The 17,320-nt window shown below is 38.8% G+C and overlaps 1 protein-coding gene across 6 annotated transcripts in view; it reads right to left on the bottom strand.

Annotated features, from left to right (window-relative positions):
- RALGAPA1 (Ral GTPase activating protein catalytic subunit alpha 1) overlaps nt 1–17,320 on the bottom strand; it is a 195,868-nt gene that overhangs the window by 26,814 nt on the left and 151,734 nt on the right. For all 6 annotated transcript variants that reach the window (XM_040968824.1, XM_040968825.1, XM_040968826.1 and 3 more), the window contains 2 exons: nt 8,387–8,545; nt 7,118–7,245 (listed from right to left, as the gene is read on the bottom strand). In XM_040968824.1, the coding sequence (XP_040824758.1) occupies nt 7,118–7,245; nt 8,387–8,545 (287 nt within the window). The remainder of the gene's footprint in view (nt 1–7,117; nt 7,246–8,386; nt 8,546–17,320) is intronic.

Below are 17,320 nucleotides of genomic sequence, written 5' to 3'. Positions count from 1 at the left end.
CTTTTATAGATTTGAGAAGATTCAGTTAGATTTACTAGGCCAAAGTTAATATTTTTTAAAAGTCTGTAACAAAGAAATTCCTGTAATGATTGTTTTTTTTTAAAAAAATCTCCTCCAAAGAACCCAGTAACAGCAGCAAGTCTATACTGTCATTCTTTGAAAATAACAGTTGAACCAATCACAGCTGAAGTAGTACAGGATACTGAATTGCCCTTGCAGAATGGCTGCACCCATCTAGAGCCCCTGCGAGGTCATGACTGTCTGTACACACAGGTGATATGGATGGCAGGCCAAGGGGATGTTTTAGCACAGCAAAGGCCCAGTTTCTACCTAATGTGGACAACAGGAGGCAAGAGCCAAGCAATTGGAAACCTGCCATCCAAGTGGGAACGGGAAACTGAGTTCTTTGTTCTTGGCTTTGGCCCTGGCTGTCAAGAAGTTGGGGGAGTGAGTCAAAGGATGGAAATTGTCTCTTTCTCAAATAAACTAAAACAAATGCAACATAAGTAACAAAAAATATGACTGAACCGTTAGAGCATGTTGATAAATGAATAAAAATTGGTAGAAAAAGATGAATAGTTAAGAACCCATCCACTCTTATTTTTATAATACTAAATTACCAGCTTACTACGTTATGGTTGGCACTGTACTAGAAGTTACTGAAACAAGGAGACTAAGGAGATAGTAATATCTATATGTACATACATAGTAAGTTTTGTATTAAAAACATTTTTGGACAGTATGAGTAATTTTGCTTGTGAGAGAATTTTTAACAAAACTATTTACTTTTCAGTTTTTTGATACAGGAAGAAAGGTATCTTCAACCTGTTCATTCATTCTTGAAATGCATACAACGGCTAGGCCAGGGCAAAGCCAGACTTCTTTGTCTAAAAACTTAATATGTAAGTAATCCCTCTGGATGGCAGGCACTCAAATACTTGGCCCATCACCCACTGTTTCCCATGATGTGCATTTGCAAGAACTGGGATCAGAAATGGAGCTAAAAATTGAATCCAGGTTCTCTGATAAGAGATGTGGCATCTTATACTCACTAATAAGTGATTTTTTAAAAAACACTTAACCCCCAAATTGGTTTTTTAAACAAGGCATTATTTTATTTCAGTAATGAAAAAAAAAAATGAGTATTTTAGGTAAGAAAAAGTACAGGTGGAGGTAAAAATACACAGGCCTGAAAGAAAAGTGCACTTAGGGCTAAGATGCACACAGCTCCAGCTGGACACATACCAAGGTCCTGGGCAACAGTGTGATAGGGATGAGGGCAAAGGAAGGTGGAACTAGGGAGCAGTATGCTCACCCAAACCAGTGAGAAGGACGAGACTGGAGGGTTAAGAGAGAAAACCTGCCTGTTGATGTAAAAAATGTACACTTCGATCATTCAATCCTTACAACCATGCTGCGTTAGGCACCTTCACTCTCTTTTCTTTACAAACCTAATAAAGGACAGCCCATACTTACTGATGTTATCTTCTAAGAAAATTATAAACAAAAGACAGTAGATTAAAAAATCATGTAGTTTCTCAATTAATTCATTTTCTTCTAACATGAAATCACAGCAATAGTGAAGCTCCTCCTAAGAGGTTTTATGAAGTTCTATCATCATGAAAGTAAAGTACACAGCCTGGCATGATTGCTCAGTTGGCTAATCCTCCCCTTGCAAGCACTGGAATTCTAAATGGGCACTTGTTAGTGTCCTGGCTGCTCCCTTTCCATCCAGCTCCCCTGCTGTGGCCTGGGACCCTGCACCCATATGAGAGAGCTAGAAGAAGCTCGGAGTTCCTGGCTTTGGATCGGCTCAGCCTTGGCCACTGTGGCCCCTTGCGGAGCGAATCAGTGCACAGAACATCTTTCTGTCTACCCTCTCACAAATATATGTATGCATACACACACACAAGCATATGGATTGAAAATAGTTGGAAAAACAACGAACATTTTTCTTGTGCTGACTCCCTAAGCAATACAATATAGTAACTACTTAAACAGCATTTACAGATTATTAGGCATTATAAATATTTTAGACATGATTTAAAGTGCTGTGAGGATAGATATAGGCCATATGCAAATGTTACACTATTTTTTAAAATCTCTTTTTAAAAGGTGTTTTTTGATTAAATACAAAATAAAGAAAACCTTATATATTACAAACATACACTACGTATAGCAATAAATACCCGGGGGCCAGGCCCAGCGCCGCCCCTCCTGGACAATAATTTAGCAATAAATACTGCACAGGCCAAAGCAGGACCCCAAGGCCAAGCCCTTGCTTTCCTTCCTCCCTGCCCTAGCCTGGGCACCGATAGGACCTGCTTCCAAGCCCCCGCAGCTCCCGGGAGAAGCCTTGGGACTCGGGCTGGGGTCATCGAGGGTAGCCCTGGCGGTTTGGCCCACACCCCAAGGGTGGCCTGGGTCGCCAAGCTGCTCTGCTCCAGGGGGAAGAATGCGCCCTGCCTGGCAGGTGCACACACTCAGGACCAGTCGCCCCACTCGTGGGCACGCCCTGGCCGGCCTGGAATGTTACATTATTCTATACAGGGGTGTCCACCAGAGGTCCTGGAACTAAGTCTCACATTGAGAAAGCACTATGCACTTCCTGCTGGGTCTGTTTCTCTAAGAACTATGACAAACACAACATACTGTTACTTCTCACTTTTCCTACATATATTTGATATTAAAAACTAAACAGTAAGTACATGATAGCATATTTGAAATTTTTACATTCAGAAGCCAGAACCAAAATACATTTAGGGTTAAAAAAATTAATCATTTAAATTTTTTTAATTTAAGGGACAGAATCACGATGGGTCAGGTCATGAAATGAATGCTGTGCAAGTACTATTCCACAGCAAAAACCAAAACCAAAAGCAGCATTCTTTGAACAGGTCACTGATAAAGGCTAAGAGCCAACCCGAAATACCTCGCTGGTTCAACGGTTGCCCAGAACTGGCCTCGCTGGCCTCCCCAGGGCTGCAGTTCAATTCTAATTGTATGAGCAAACCAACAAATTGAGCTCAAGAGGCAGTCAAAAAAAAGTGTACCTAGCTGACAATATCAGAGGTTGCAGGAAAATGCTTTTGAAATACAAGTAATGCAAGAAAAAAACAAGTGAAGTGAAGGAGAGGTTTCAAAGCCTGAAAGACAGTCATCAATACTGACAGATTACTGTAATTCTGGCTGCCAGCAAGATCGATTTGAGCAGCATATGACAATCAATATTGTCCTCATTTAGTGAACAACATTAGACTTATAGTTACAGAAGATGTTCCTAGGATAAAATTTAAACTGTATTTAATGATCATAAATAGCACAATTTATGCTGTGGAATCTTGGTGGGTACTTTGAGCATAAAATAACTCACAAAATCATACAATTATCCAAATACAATTGAGTTTATTACATTTTTAACCCCTTGCTCTTGAGGATTAAATTAACAACTCTGGTGGTTTAAAAAAGCTTACTTCTACCTTAATTTCTGTTAAGTTTACTGATATGTTCTAGAAGGCATGCTTTTCCTGTAATGAAAACTTGATTTGCTAAAAACATTCATTTATAATTTCATGTATATTTTGAGATTATATAAAATTAAGATAGATGTTACATTTATATTTGTATCTTAAAATACAAAAGTATTTTATCACATAAACTCTAAATTTGGACACCAAGCAATCTAGCTATATATAAAGTAATTTTCTCTCAATAATGTGGCAGTTGGTTATACATTTTTCAAATCAGGAGAGAAAGGCCAGGGATATCTGTTATGTAGCACCTCACTTTGGGGGTACAGTCAGGGACTGACTGGTCCCAGGAACTCGCACAGGTGCCAGAAGACTACAGATGTTCAAGTCCTTTATGTATACTGATACAGTGTTTGCATATAACCTAGGTACATATTTCTAATCCTTGCTAATTAGCTATAATACCTAAAATAGATATATGTGAACAGTAAACTGTATTGCTTAGGGAATTATGACAAGAAATAAGAACATACATGCAAGTATGATCATTTTCTCTTGAACATTTTCAGTCTACGGTTATTTCAATCTGTGAATGCAAAACCTGCACATATAAAGAACTAATCATATTTAAAGCATGAAGAAACAATTGCAGTTTCTAAATTCAAGTGCCAAAGTTAAAAAAAATTTGCTTGATCAATCTGATTGTTTTTACTCTTAGTTTTCCAGAATCAATTTTGCAGGTAGATACTATTCAGATTTGTTATTTGTAAAGTGTGCATGCTTATTATTTTCACCTCAAATTATGTTTAACCTAGGATACTCTCAATGTAGTTTATGTCTCGACACAACTTATAAAAATATCAAGTCTGATTACTGAACCCAATCAATTAACCTCTACTTACTAAGCATGTAACTAGAGTTCAGAAAGTTTGTCAAAACAAAAATTAAAATGTAAGTTTATTTTAGTGCAAGAACCTTTAAAAAAAATCTGTGCACAACAGGGCGTCTCCAAAAAAGTCCATTGAAAGTTCACATTATGAAAACCTATAAAAGCATTAAAAATACTTTGCACAGAAATAAACATTTTAATTCCATTTTCCACGATCTGCTGGAAGTAGCCTTGTGAAAACCCAACTAAGCAATTTCCTGAGGTCGGGTGCAATTGTTTTATGCTGTTTGTAATATTTATATGTAACAGAAATAATCATTATACAATAAAAACTTATTTATTAAGCACATCGAGATTTTTTTTAGAATAGTAAATTTAAGGGCATCTAATTTCACTGTCTATTTAATCTTTACAACAATTCTGAGATGGATATTACATCTATAGTCACAGGTAAAGAGACAAAGCTCAAGTTAATAACCAATGTATTCTCACTGTATACTTTTAGTATATTAAACATGTGAAATAGAAGAACATGAAATTGGTTATAGAAGAAACAATACCTCCAACACTGATTTTCTGTTAACTATTTGTTGAGGTATTTACATTAGACTTGATTTTTACCTCAAATCAGAAAGTTTATATTTACCCAAAAAATTGGTATGAGGCAAAAGAGGATTCTGCATTAGCATCTAATTTCAACTACCTACCACATTTCAAAAAGACTTAAGGTGTATTTTTCCACCGACAACTGCCAACTCTTCCATACCCTCCTCCTTGTTCCACTTTCAACTATGCCTTAACTGAAATGGTGGAGGCCACTGAGTCTCGGGATGAAGATGATGAGGCCAACTATGGAAACGGGCACAGTCCAGGAAGTGCACACCCTCAGTGAGGCTGCCAGTGGGGATAAAGTGATTTCATTGCTAATAATCCACATATCCCAGATATTATACATCTTTCTAGAGGTATTCAAGAGATATTAAACTGTAAAGTGTACTCCAAGAAACAGATTAAAATTTTAAAAATTTAATGAATATATGAGATGAAAATAAGATTTAAAATTTAGAAAAAGTGAATTAGGAAAAGGAGAACTTGCCCAGAGCTATCTCGCCTTGTTCCAAGGGGAAGGGTCTGCCACTGGGAGTGAGGCTGGGCTCCTTAGAGGGCACATGTGCTGAACCATGAGCACAGTATCCTGAGTCAGCCTCCATCAGCTGATGCCTATGGGAGTGAAGTGACTTCATCAGGGTCTCATCATTAAAGCAATCGTGCCCTGATTTCTTGGGGAGCTCAATGGGGTTCACAGAAATTCAGAAGGGTCTTTTTGAATAGTTCCTGGTTACTGCTTCAAAACAGTCTTAAATTTGTTTCATTGTGGGCTGGTGCAATGGCTCAACTGACTAAGCCTCTGCCTTCAAGTGCCTGTATCCCATATGGGTGCTGGTTAGCTTCCTGCTGTTCCACTTCCTATCCAGCTCCCTGCTTATAGCTTGGAAAAGCAGTAGAGGATGGCTCAAAGCCATGGGACCCTGCACCTACTGGGGAGACCTGTAAGAAATTCTTGGCTCCTGGCTTCAGATTAGCTCAGCTTTTGGCTGCTGTGGCCATTTGGGGAATGAATCAAAGGACAGAAGATCTTTCTCTCCTCTCTGTAAATGTGCCTTTTCAATGAAAATAAATAAACTTTTAAAAAAAGATTTATGTATTTTTATTGGAAAGGCAGATATACAGAGAGAAGGAGAGATAGAGAGAAAGATCTTCTGTTTGATGGTTCACTCCCCAAGCGGCTGCAATGGCTGGTGCTGTGCGATCTGAATCCAGGAGCCAGGAACCTCCTCCAGGTCTCCCATGTGGGGCAGGGTCCCAAGGCTTTGGGCCATCGTCTACTGCCATTCCAGGCCACAAGCAGGAAGGTGGATGGGAAGCAGGGCTGCCTGGATTAGAACCGGCGCCCATATCCTGGCGTGTGCAAGGTGAGGACTTTATCCACTATGCTATCGCGCCATGCCTGAAAATAAATAAACCCTAAAACCAAAAACCAACAACAGTCTACTCAGGTGAGTGACTTAGAAAATAATCTCACAATAAAGTCATGTATATTTCCTGGGACCTCATGAGCCAGATGTGATCATCATTCTCCTTTTGCAGATGAAGAAGTAGAAGCTCTGGTTAAACTGTGTGCTCAAGACTACACAAGCTAAGGAAGGTGAGGCAAGGCCCTCAGGCTCCAGAAGCTACAAGCTTAAGCTTCCCAGGCCCTCTCATGCCTTCTCGTCTCTGTTAATATTTTCTCTGTTGGAAAAACTCTTAACCTTATCCAAATGGTAAAATATTATTAGTTTAAGATTGGTTGGGTCCTCACATTTCTCAGACATATTTCTGGACGCCAGCATCCCTTTCTGCTATGTGCAAGGTCATCCACTACTCTACTCCTGGAATATGATCATGTACCACTCTTGCAGCACATATCGAAAAAGAGTTTTCTCAACTAAATTATTTGCAATGACTGGTTATTTCCATAACTTCAGAGTAGTACAGTGATTGGTACATAGTGGGATTCTAATTAAGAAATTGGTGTTGATGAAAAGTACACCTAAGAGAAGACACATCAATCAAATGCCGTAACTAGTCAAACACTGGTGAGGAATTCCACCATTTGTGCATCTTGACAGACACCCAAAGATCATAATAACAAAGAAACACTTACCTTGGAAGCAGGCATTCATTAGAGTAAAACCCAATGTTTTAAAAAGGATACAAGTTCTGATACAACGGGATCAGTGACTTCAGAGCTCGGCTTGCATTTATGGCTGTTGCTCGAACCATAATGGGTAAAACCTTCCCATTCACAATAGCACCATCAAAAAGTGGACCAAAGAAGGGAACCTGATTGAGAAATTAGAATTTAAATTTATATTCAAATTGGGCCATTTAGTTGCAGACAATAGCAGTAAATGCCAAAGGTCCATAGGGATCCATTCTTGAGAACTATGTTTTCTGTAACTGGCTATGTGATTTTTATATACCCTGCCAATTTTCAACATTTTGTAGTTTAAATAATATAAAAGAATGGAAGTAAATTCCCTTTCTTCCATTAGGCAAGTTGCTTTTTTATTATTTTTGGGTGATACTAATTCTACTATAAGACCTAAAACAATAGTGTTTTATTAGAAAAAGATATTACAGTTATTGTTCTTTCTGTCAGAAAACTGACAATTTCAAAAGCTGTTCTGTTTGAGTATGGCCAGCAGGTGGGCAGTTGTAGGAACTGTGGGCAACTGAGTTGATATTTTAGGTTTTGTGATCTTACATTGTCTCTGTTGAGCATTTAGATTTTTAAATAAGAAGAATCCTTTGAAAATTTAAAACACTTTCTTAGATTGTGGAATGTAGAAATTCAGGCTGTGGCTCATACTTTGATGATCTCTGATTTAGATAAAAAGACAAAGGAACATACTAACATATTACAAACCTTAATTATCTTGAAGTAAAATGTTTCTGCTCTAATGTGCTTCAACCCAGTGTTATACATAAAGATGCTCAACAGTAAAAAAAGGTAACAAAAATGAATTGGGTTAAAAAAATCATAACATTTTCATTTATCAACAAAACTAAATCATATAATAATTGCAAGGTTCATCAATAAAAATTTTAGTAATCATTTTTTTGTTCCAAAGGGAAAGATTACTTCTTACTTTTTAAAAAATTGTTTAAGACATTATAGCAATTCTGTTAACAAGAGGTATGTCTTTCTATGACCTTAGCACAAAGGAATTCTTACTCTGGCATAACTAACTATCCATTTGAATCCAGTTTCTTGCTATTTGCCCTGTGTTGGCTTCTTTTGAATGAAGCTTAGACAACCCATAGAGCTAGCAATGTGTTGTATTTCCAACCCATCCTTCCCACAGTCAATTTCACAACTTGATGGCTTAGTCCAATTTCTCTTCTATAAGATAGGAAGAAACTCATGAGCCCATGTGGAAGTCACAATCTACCACTGAAATGGAAGACATGGAGTTCTTACCTCTGGTTTTTTCATGATCTGGATACTGAACATGTGATTTTTCATTGGATATATTACAATAAGGACATCACCAAACTCTGTAGGAATGATTCCTCGTCTGTAGTCTCTAGTATGCTCTGACCAAACAATGTGTACTTCGTCATTTCCTAAATGTCTCAACTGGAAAACCAAGAAAATCACATGTAGTGCTTAGGAACAACTCTATAAAATACAGTCCCACAGTCAGTGACAACATAGTATAAAAAGGCAAAAAGGTAAGGCAACTTTTAAAGCATTTCACTTCATCATGTTCACATGTGACCCACACACTTGATAGAACAGTTTATTACACTTTTCCATAGTCAATATGGAACAACATTTAGATGCAGAAAACATTCACCATACCGGCCCATGATAGATAGATATTTAACCCTGGCAAATCCCCATCACTACACTCCTCCACCATTATACCAATCCCTTCAAAAATTCTGATTATATCACCGACTGAACCATTTGATTAAGAAACCACCCATTTATATTAATTTATTAACCTCAGCACAGTCAGGCAGTGGTACATGAGAGGATTTAAATAGGCCAGTAGAATTCCACTCTGAGAGCGGAATCAAAGAATCTAATCCCAAATAATCATCTCCTCACTCTCAAGAAAGAGGCCCAGTTTAGCAGAAATAATCAAATACATTACCCCCTACGGTTACCTATATCCTAAAACACGAACAAACTTAAAACATACTCATCCCAACCCCAACAGCCCCTCCATAAAATGAAATCGAACCACATCAGCATAGCAACAGATCAATATTAACGATGTACCCTAATACAGACTACCTCTCCTACGTCAAATCTCGCACGCTAGCAGCACCGTCTCCCCCCCTCTATTGTCCACCCTCGGGGGTACATCTCCCTAGTCCAGCATCAGCAGATCCCATATAAAGACGCACCCTGCGTGCACCATTTACTCCACTCCATGCTCCCTGCCTCTGCGCCTAGGGAAGACGCCGAGGAAGGCCCAAAGTCGTGGACCCTGTACTCCACAGCCTGGGGAACCCGAATAAGCACGCTGGGCACCATAGAGTGGCTACATTTGTCATCAGCTCAAGCCATATGTGGCCCACAGGGATAGACCCCATCTCAGATACAGAATACCTGTCTCATACCTCACACCAGAAAAATAGACGAGACCACTAAAAAACAATCGATCAAATCACCCCCACCCACACAGCTACTCGTGAGAGAGACAATCAGTCATCTCAGAGAGAGATTAGGGAACTAACATAAGAAAAAATCAACTTAATGTCCATCAGTCTTAAGTTATAGTCACAAATTTTATTAACAAATTTTATCCTTATATTAAATTTATTGATTCTATCACTGTCAATCTTTGAGTCTACTTGGGTGAGTATCTCCCAAGGGCTTTCCATTATGTTCAGGTAATTTTAACCAATGTAGATGACCAAGTTTAGAAGTGAAAAGCAGTGATGTGTGCCATCCATATTTATACAGTGATCAAATACACAGGTGATATGTATTTGTGAAATATGCCTTTTATTGTGGCTTACAGATCAAAGGGTAGGAAGAAGACTTTATGTATGTTTTAAACAAAGGAGTTAAATTCTGTCACCTCTTAACCCAAAGCAACTGTTCATACCTGTCTATATGTAAACACCCACAAACGCTCATTTACACACACAACTGCACTCACGGGAGACCTGGGCTTTGTGACATTTTGAAAAAGCAGAAAAGATTATACAACTCAGAAAAGCCATGGCTCTATAATTTCATTTTTTAATCAAAATACTTTAAAAATATCCTTCCTATACAGCCATCCCCATGTGTCAGCTTCCCTAATAGGTTTATGTTAACTGAATACAAAAGAAATGTGAAATAAATTTAACCAGGAGGGATGATCCAATCTAATTTTGATACATTAATGTCATATGCTGTACATGTTACAATAGCAGCCAGATCTAATACTAAGCTCCAGGCTATACTGAGATTTCCAAATGGCAGATTGTTCTAAGTGATATCAAGCATAATTGAAGTCATAAACGATAGTAAAAGCTGAGCGCACTGTCAGAAAGAATTTAAGTATTTACTTTTTAGAATTAAATGAGTTAGGTTAGGAAAGACAAGACAACTGAAATAATGCAGGTCTCAATTTACAGAAAATTCCTTTTATTTATCTGCTACATTAACCCTTGAACTCTTGCCAAAACTATCTATAATTTCTAGTGTCCACTTATCTGAAGAACTGAGAGAAAAGGGCAACTTTACTTTTTATCTCGTAGCCAAAGCTTGACTTCAAGTATCTTCCATACAGGATTAAAAGTCTGTTAGAGAAGTTTAATGGAAAAGAACATCGCATTTTTGTCAAGATGCTGTAATGATTTTTGGCCCAGAATGTGTCTAACAAAGTCATCCTAAACATGTTCAAACATTTTAAGGGAAAAGCTTCGTGAAAAACCCTTATCATCTCTATTGAAATGCTAACCAAGTAATTATATTAGGCTGTCATGATGAGGCATGTCTTTATATCTCACAAACCTGCCGTATAATTATTAGACATAAATTGAGAAACTGCTAATCGCTGTTACGTGCCTTGGGAATTTTTGAAAGAATACTAGAAGAACACATTTTTAGTATGAGTTGGTAGTAAGTTGTAAGCATAAATACTTTATGTATTCATGTAATACTTGCTGGACATAAATATTTTTCACACTAATTTTATTCCTTATGTCTTATGAATGTAGAAGATGATCATTATTTATTTATGGAGATGAGTAAAACTGAGGTCCCTAATATGTGATAAAATGTTATACTAGTTGAGACCTTAATTTTATAATTTCCTCCCCAAGAGAAAAACCCACTGTACTTATCATGCCTCTGCTGGAATACTCCTAGGCCTGTGACATTTATTAACCCACAGATCAGCCCATTTCGATTTTTATTTTAAATTAATGAAAAAATTTATTTTTCTAGGTAGAGGGGGAGAAGAGGAGAGGGAGAGACAGATACAGAGACAGCTCTTACTGCCAGTTCACTCCTTGGATGCTTGGCACTGCTGCCTAGTGTCCTGCCAGTGGCAGGAACCTGAGGGCTATGGCCGTCACCACTGCCACCAAGGATCTGAATGAGCTGGAACCAGAAGGAGCAGCCAGGGGCTAAGCCCAGGGACTCTGATGGGGGTGAGATGTGGGAATCCTAACCTGTATTTTAATTTAAGTTCAAATGCCTACTCCTTTATCTCATTTCTAAAGATCCATATACAACCATCAGGTCACTATACGATAAACATGGGTTGTTCTTCCATTTCTTCATGTTCTCTTCAATTTCATGCATTACTGTTTTGTAGTTTTTAATGTAGAAAGTGGTGACCTTTGTGTTTAGGTTCATCCCAAGGTCTTTTATTTTATAATTATTAGAAATGGGAATTTTAAGCCTGGTGCAATGGCTTAACTGGTTAAGCCTCCTCCAAGCGCCAGGATCCTAAACAGGTGTTGCTTTGTGTTCTGGCTGATCCATTTCTTATCCAGCTCCCTGCTTGTGACCTGGGAGAACAGCAGAATATGGCCCAATCAATGCCTTGGAACCCTGTATCCACATGGGAGACCTGGAAGCCTTGCTCAGCTCTGGCTGTTGCAGCCATTCGGGGAGTGAACCAGTGGACGAAAGATCTTTCTGTCTCTCTTCTCTCTATAAAATGTGACTTTTAAAATTTCCTTTTCACCAATTGCTAATTGCTGGTAATCTATTGTTTTTGGTGTGTAAAAATACTACTGATGATCATATGGTGACTTTGTGTCTGCAACTTTGCTGACTTTGTGTTCACAATTCTGCTAGAGTCCCCTGGATTTTCACATCATCTGCACGTGGAGGCATCAACTGACAAGGGGAGGAAAAAAGGTGGCACATACACACAGTGGGACCATTCAGCTGCAGAAGAGTGCAATCTTGTCATTTTCAACAACATGACCGGTTACAATTAGTAAATCAAGCACAGGAAGAGAGGCACTATTGATTGCATTCATATGTAGGATTTTCAAAAAGTTGACTTCTAACAGTAAATTTCGTAATGACTAGAGGGCGGTGAAAGTAGGCAAAGAAGGGATGAGAAAACACTGTTTAATGGATATTGAGCTTTAAATTGGACTCAGAAGTTCTTGTGCTATATTGCATAGTAGGATGACCCTAAGTAATGATAGTGTACTGCATGTTTCTCTAAAAAAATACTAAAAGAAAAAGGTTTGAACATTTTCATCATAAAGCAATGTACAAAGGTTGATGAGATCCATATGTTTAGCCTACTGGGACACTGCACAATATATACATACATTGACACACCACCTGGCACTCCAAAAATACATTTAATTTTACATGTTAGTTAAAAATAAAAGTTAAAAAATCTTACATTAATCTGATGCAAGGAAAGTGTCCTTACTGTTACGCCTATAATTACAGATGAGGAATTGAAGCTTAGAAGTATGAAGTAATTTGCTTAAGACCACTCAGTTGGAAAGTGGTACAGCCACAGGTTGGTTCCAGAACCCATAATTTATCCACTCTCCTATACTGTCCTTTTATAAAAAAAATTATGTGCTCAGAAGATTATTATGCAATCTGTCATGAAGGCACATACTGAACTATTAAGATGACTTTTCTTCAACTTGTCTAGAACAAATGACTTAGTTAAATGCTTTATATGGTCTGTGGGCCTCCCTGATCTAGTAATCCTATTAAAACAAATTAGGTTATTTTGATGTGATTTGTTATGGTAAACTCATGGCAGTGCCTAGTAATCACTATTTCATTATCTTAAGTGTTCACAAACCATCTGTTTAATAATCCTGTTCGCCAGCCCTGACATGGAGCTCATGAAGCTTGGCCCTTTCTATGGTTTGGCCTCTTGTGATCTGTGAAAATGTCTGTTCACTGCTATGGAGAATGCATATGGAGAATCCTAACATTTTCATGTAGAAATCCTAACCCCCCACTGTGATGGCATTAGAGATGGGGGAACTATGGGAGTTAATTAAATCGGGAGGGCTCTTTTCTAAGGGCTGAGACCTTGGAGAGTTCACGTGCCCTTTTCAGCATTGAGGTGGTGGCTGGAAGACAGTTACTTGGGAACTAGGAAGTGGTTCCTCACTAGACACTGGATCTTGTCCGTCCCTACCACTGTGAGAAATAAACTTCTGTTCTTTCAATAAGCCATCCTATCTATGATATTTTCTTACAGAAGCTAAGATGAACTGAGATGTCTATTTTATCGCAGTGCTCTCATTCTTTATAATTATCAACAGTGATTCCAAGAGTCAATTCTAGATTTCCTTAGGGCCACAAAATACCATCCATCTGGGCCGAGAGCTAGAATTCATGTCATGTAATCACAGTCTCTGATAAAATCTGCTAAAAGCACCTAACACCTAATTTCAATCATTCAGGTTCAATACCTGGGAGTTCTCTAAGCCTTCTGTTCCCCTTACTACAGCTCTAAAAAGCTGCTTGGTCTTTCAAAAGGATTGTAACATCCCTTTCTTGTACTTTTCTTCCTAGTTCCTCTATGGTTGTCCTAGATCGGACGCTAGCCAGCCTCTATTCCTAGGCTAATCCATGAGTTCTATCTACTTTCATCCGCAAGTAAATCTTTTTTTAAAAGATTTATTTATTCTTATTACAAAGTCAGATATACAGAGAGGAGGAGAGACAGAGAGGAAGATCTTCCGTCCGATGATTCACTCCCCAAGTGAACGCAACGGGGCTGATGCTATGCTGATCTGAAGCCAGGATCCAGGAACTTCTTTCAGGTCTCCCGCATGGGTGCAGGTTCCCAAGGCTTTGGGCCGTCTTCAACTGCTTTCCCAAGCCACAAGCAGGGAGCTGGATGGGAAGCGGGGCTGCAGGGATTAGAACCTATGCCCATATGGGATCCTGGCGCTTTTAAGACAAGGACTTTAGCCACTAGGCCCCACAAGTAAATCCTAATTAAGGCCCAATGAATGTTCAGTGCTAGATTTTGCAAATGCAATGCTGAAGAAAAACTGCAGTGAGCTCTCAAGGTTCTTAGTCCAATGGAGGAAATGGTAAAATAACCAAATAATAAATAAGTGAATAACTAAAATTACAAGGTTTTTAAAAATGTCCGATTTATTTATTTTTATTGGAAAGGCACATCAGACTTATGGAGAGGAGAGGAGAGTCAGGAAATTCTTCCACCTGTTGGTTCACTCTCTAAGTGGTCACAATGGCCACAGCTGAGCTGATATGGAGTTAGGAGCCAGGAGTTTCTCCTGGGTCCCCCCACAAGAGTACAGAGTCCCGCTTTGGGCCATCCTCTAGTGCTTGCCCAGGCCACAAGCAGGGAGCTGGATGGGAAGTGGAGCAGCTGGGACACGAACTGGTGCCCAGAGGAGCAGACCTTGAGCTCCTTCATCCATGTGGGACACCTGGATGATGCTCCTGGCACCCAGCTTCGGACTGGCTCAGCTCTGGCTATTGTAGCTAGTAGGGAATGAATCAGCAGAGGAAGATTTCTCAATCTCTTCTTCTTTCCCTGAAATTCTTTCGAGTTAAAACTAATTAAATCCTTAAAAATAGTTACTATTATTGCTACACTGCTTCACCCATCTTCCAGGTACTCACAAGTGGTGATACACATGCTATTTTTGATGTGAATTTAATAGTCACCTACTTACATGAATTTACTGTCTCATCTGTTGGAGATCACAAAAGCATAGCATCTGATACAATGCATGAGCATTAAGTAAGCATTAAATAATTACCATCTGCTATTAAGATAATCATATTCATCCTAGCAGATCTTTTTGTATCACTACATGATATGTAGCATAGAGTTCTATTAACATTTATGGCATTTATTTAAGTAAGTCATTTTGATAATGATAAAAGTGTCTATGGTAACTATGGTAATTCATTCAACTAAACACCAACAAGCCTGGAAATATGGTAATAAATTCAAGTGCTGGAAATATGGTAATAAATCAAAGACAGTGACAAAGTTCTAGGTTCTCATGGCCTTGGTTTTGCATAGCAGGGATCGGGAAGCTTTGTTTCTGCCCAAGGCCACTTGGATATTTCTGACATCATTCGCAGGTCACACTAAAATCATCAACTAGATTTACTAAATTTTTACTTCCACCTGCAGTTGCCTTGGGAGGGCCAAAACCAATGAAAATACAGGTTTTATATTGCCTAAGGAATAGATATTTTCTACTCCTGTTCCAGAGGGAGAATACAGAAAAACATATAAAAATAAGTGAATATGGGGCTGTAACTGTAGCATAGTAGGTGAATTCTCTGCCTGAAGTGCCAGCATCACATATGGGCATTAGTTTGAGTATCAGCTGCTCTGCTTCTGATCCAGTTCCCTGCTTACATGCTTGGGAAATCAGTGGAGGATGGCCCAGGTGTTTGGGCCCTTGCTCCCATTTGGATGACCTGGAGGAAGTTCCTGGCTCCTGGCTTCAGACTGGCCCAATTCCAGCTGTTGCAGCCATGCAAGGTATGAACCAGCAGATGGGATATCCCTTTCAGTCTCTTCTTCCCTGTGTAAATCTGCCTTTCAAATAAAAATAAGTATTTAGAACAATAAGTGAATGGGAGAGCTTTATATGGCAATACGTGCTATCAAGAGAATAATCCAGGTTCACATGCTGGTGTTCCTGAGTGGAGAGGCTCTTCTTCAGCCAGAATGCTTTGGAAAGCTCTGAGAAGCTGACACATGCAAATTAAGCTAGACAATGAGAAGGAGGACACCTGATGATGTGGATAAAAACATCTCAAACTGAGAGAATATGAAGTACATACAACTCGAGATGGCAATGAGCTTGGTAAGTTGAAAAGTTATATGACAACCAATGAAGCCAGACCACTGATAATTGAAAAGGAAAATGACAGATGTCAGAGGCAGACTGACAGGTAGTTAAATCATGTAGGCTACTGAAGGCTAGAGGAAAGAATTAGAATTCAGAAAGGACATCGATCTCTCACAGTATTGAGGACAAATATATGCTTAACAAATTTACATCTGGGCCTGGCATGATGGCTCAGTTGGCTAATCCTCCTCTTGTAAACATTAGAATCCCATATGGGTGCTTGTTTGTGTTCTGGCTGCTCCATTTCTCATCCAGCTTCCTGCTTGTGGTTTGGGAAAAAGTAAAAGATATCCTTGGGACCCTGCATCCAAGTGGGAGATCTAGAACAATCTCCTGGCTCTTGGTTTTGGATTGGCTCAGCTCCAGCCATTTGGGAAATGAATCAATGGATGAAAGATCTTTCTCTGTTCTCTCAGAAGATATCTGACATATCTTCCCAATAAAAATAAATAAACCTTTAAACAAAAAATTCATAAATTTTTTATAAAAAAATTTTCATTAAAAAGTAAAAAATATCCTTTTATTCTTGTCATCAGGAATATTGTGATTGGAGTTAAGAGTAGAGTATCGGGACAAAATGAGTAGAGTACAGAGTATTAAAACAGAATTATCACGTATAAGGCTTACTGTTATATTTGGATATTATACATGAGTATAATCTCACAACAGTTGTTTATTTGAAAGGCAGAGCAGAGAGAGAGAGAGAGAAAGAGAGAGAGATGTATCTTCTATCTCCTATCTACTGGTTCACTCCTCAAATGTCTACAACTGCCAAGGCTGGACCAGCCAATAACTGGGAACTGGGAATTCCCTCTGGGACTCCTACATATGTGGCAGAGCTCCAAGCAGTCAAACTATTATTCACTGCCTACTAGGGTGGATATCACCAGGAAGCTGGATGGGAAGTGGCATGCGAACTCAAACCCAGGCACTCAGAATATGGGGAGGAGGGGCCAAGTAGAGGCTTAATGTGCAGCACCACAGTGGCCACTCCTTGTGGCAGTTATTAGCTATAATAATTAACCAAAGATTTATTTATTTGAAA

The sequence above is a fragment of the Ochotona curzoniae genome, unplaced genomic scaffold, assembly GCF_017591425.1.
Source record: "Ochotona curzoniae isolate NIBS_2020 unplaced genomic scaffold, NIBS_Ocur_1.0 scaffold_4701, whole genome shotgun sequence".
Lineage (NCBI taxonomy): Eukaryota > Metazoa > Chordata > Mammalia > Lagomorpha > Ochotonidae > Ochotona > Ochotona curzoniae.
Note: the sequence above shows the minus strand (reverse complement) of the source record. Positions and strands in the feature narration are given on the sequence as shown.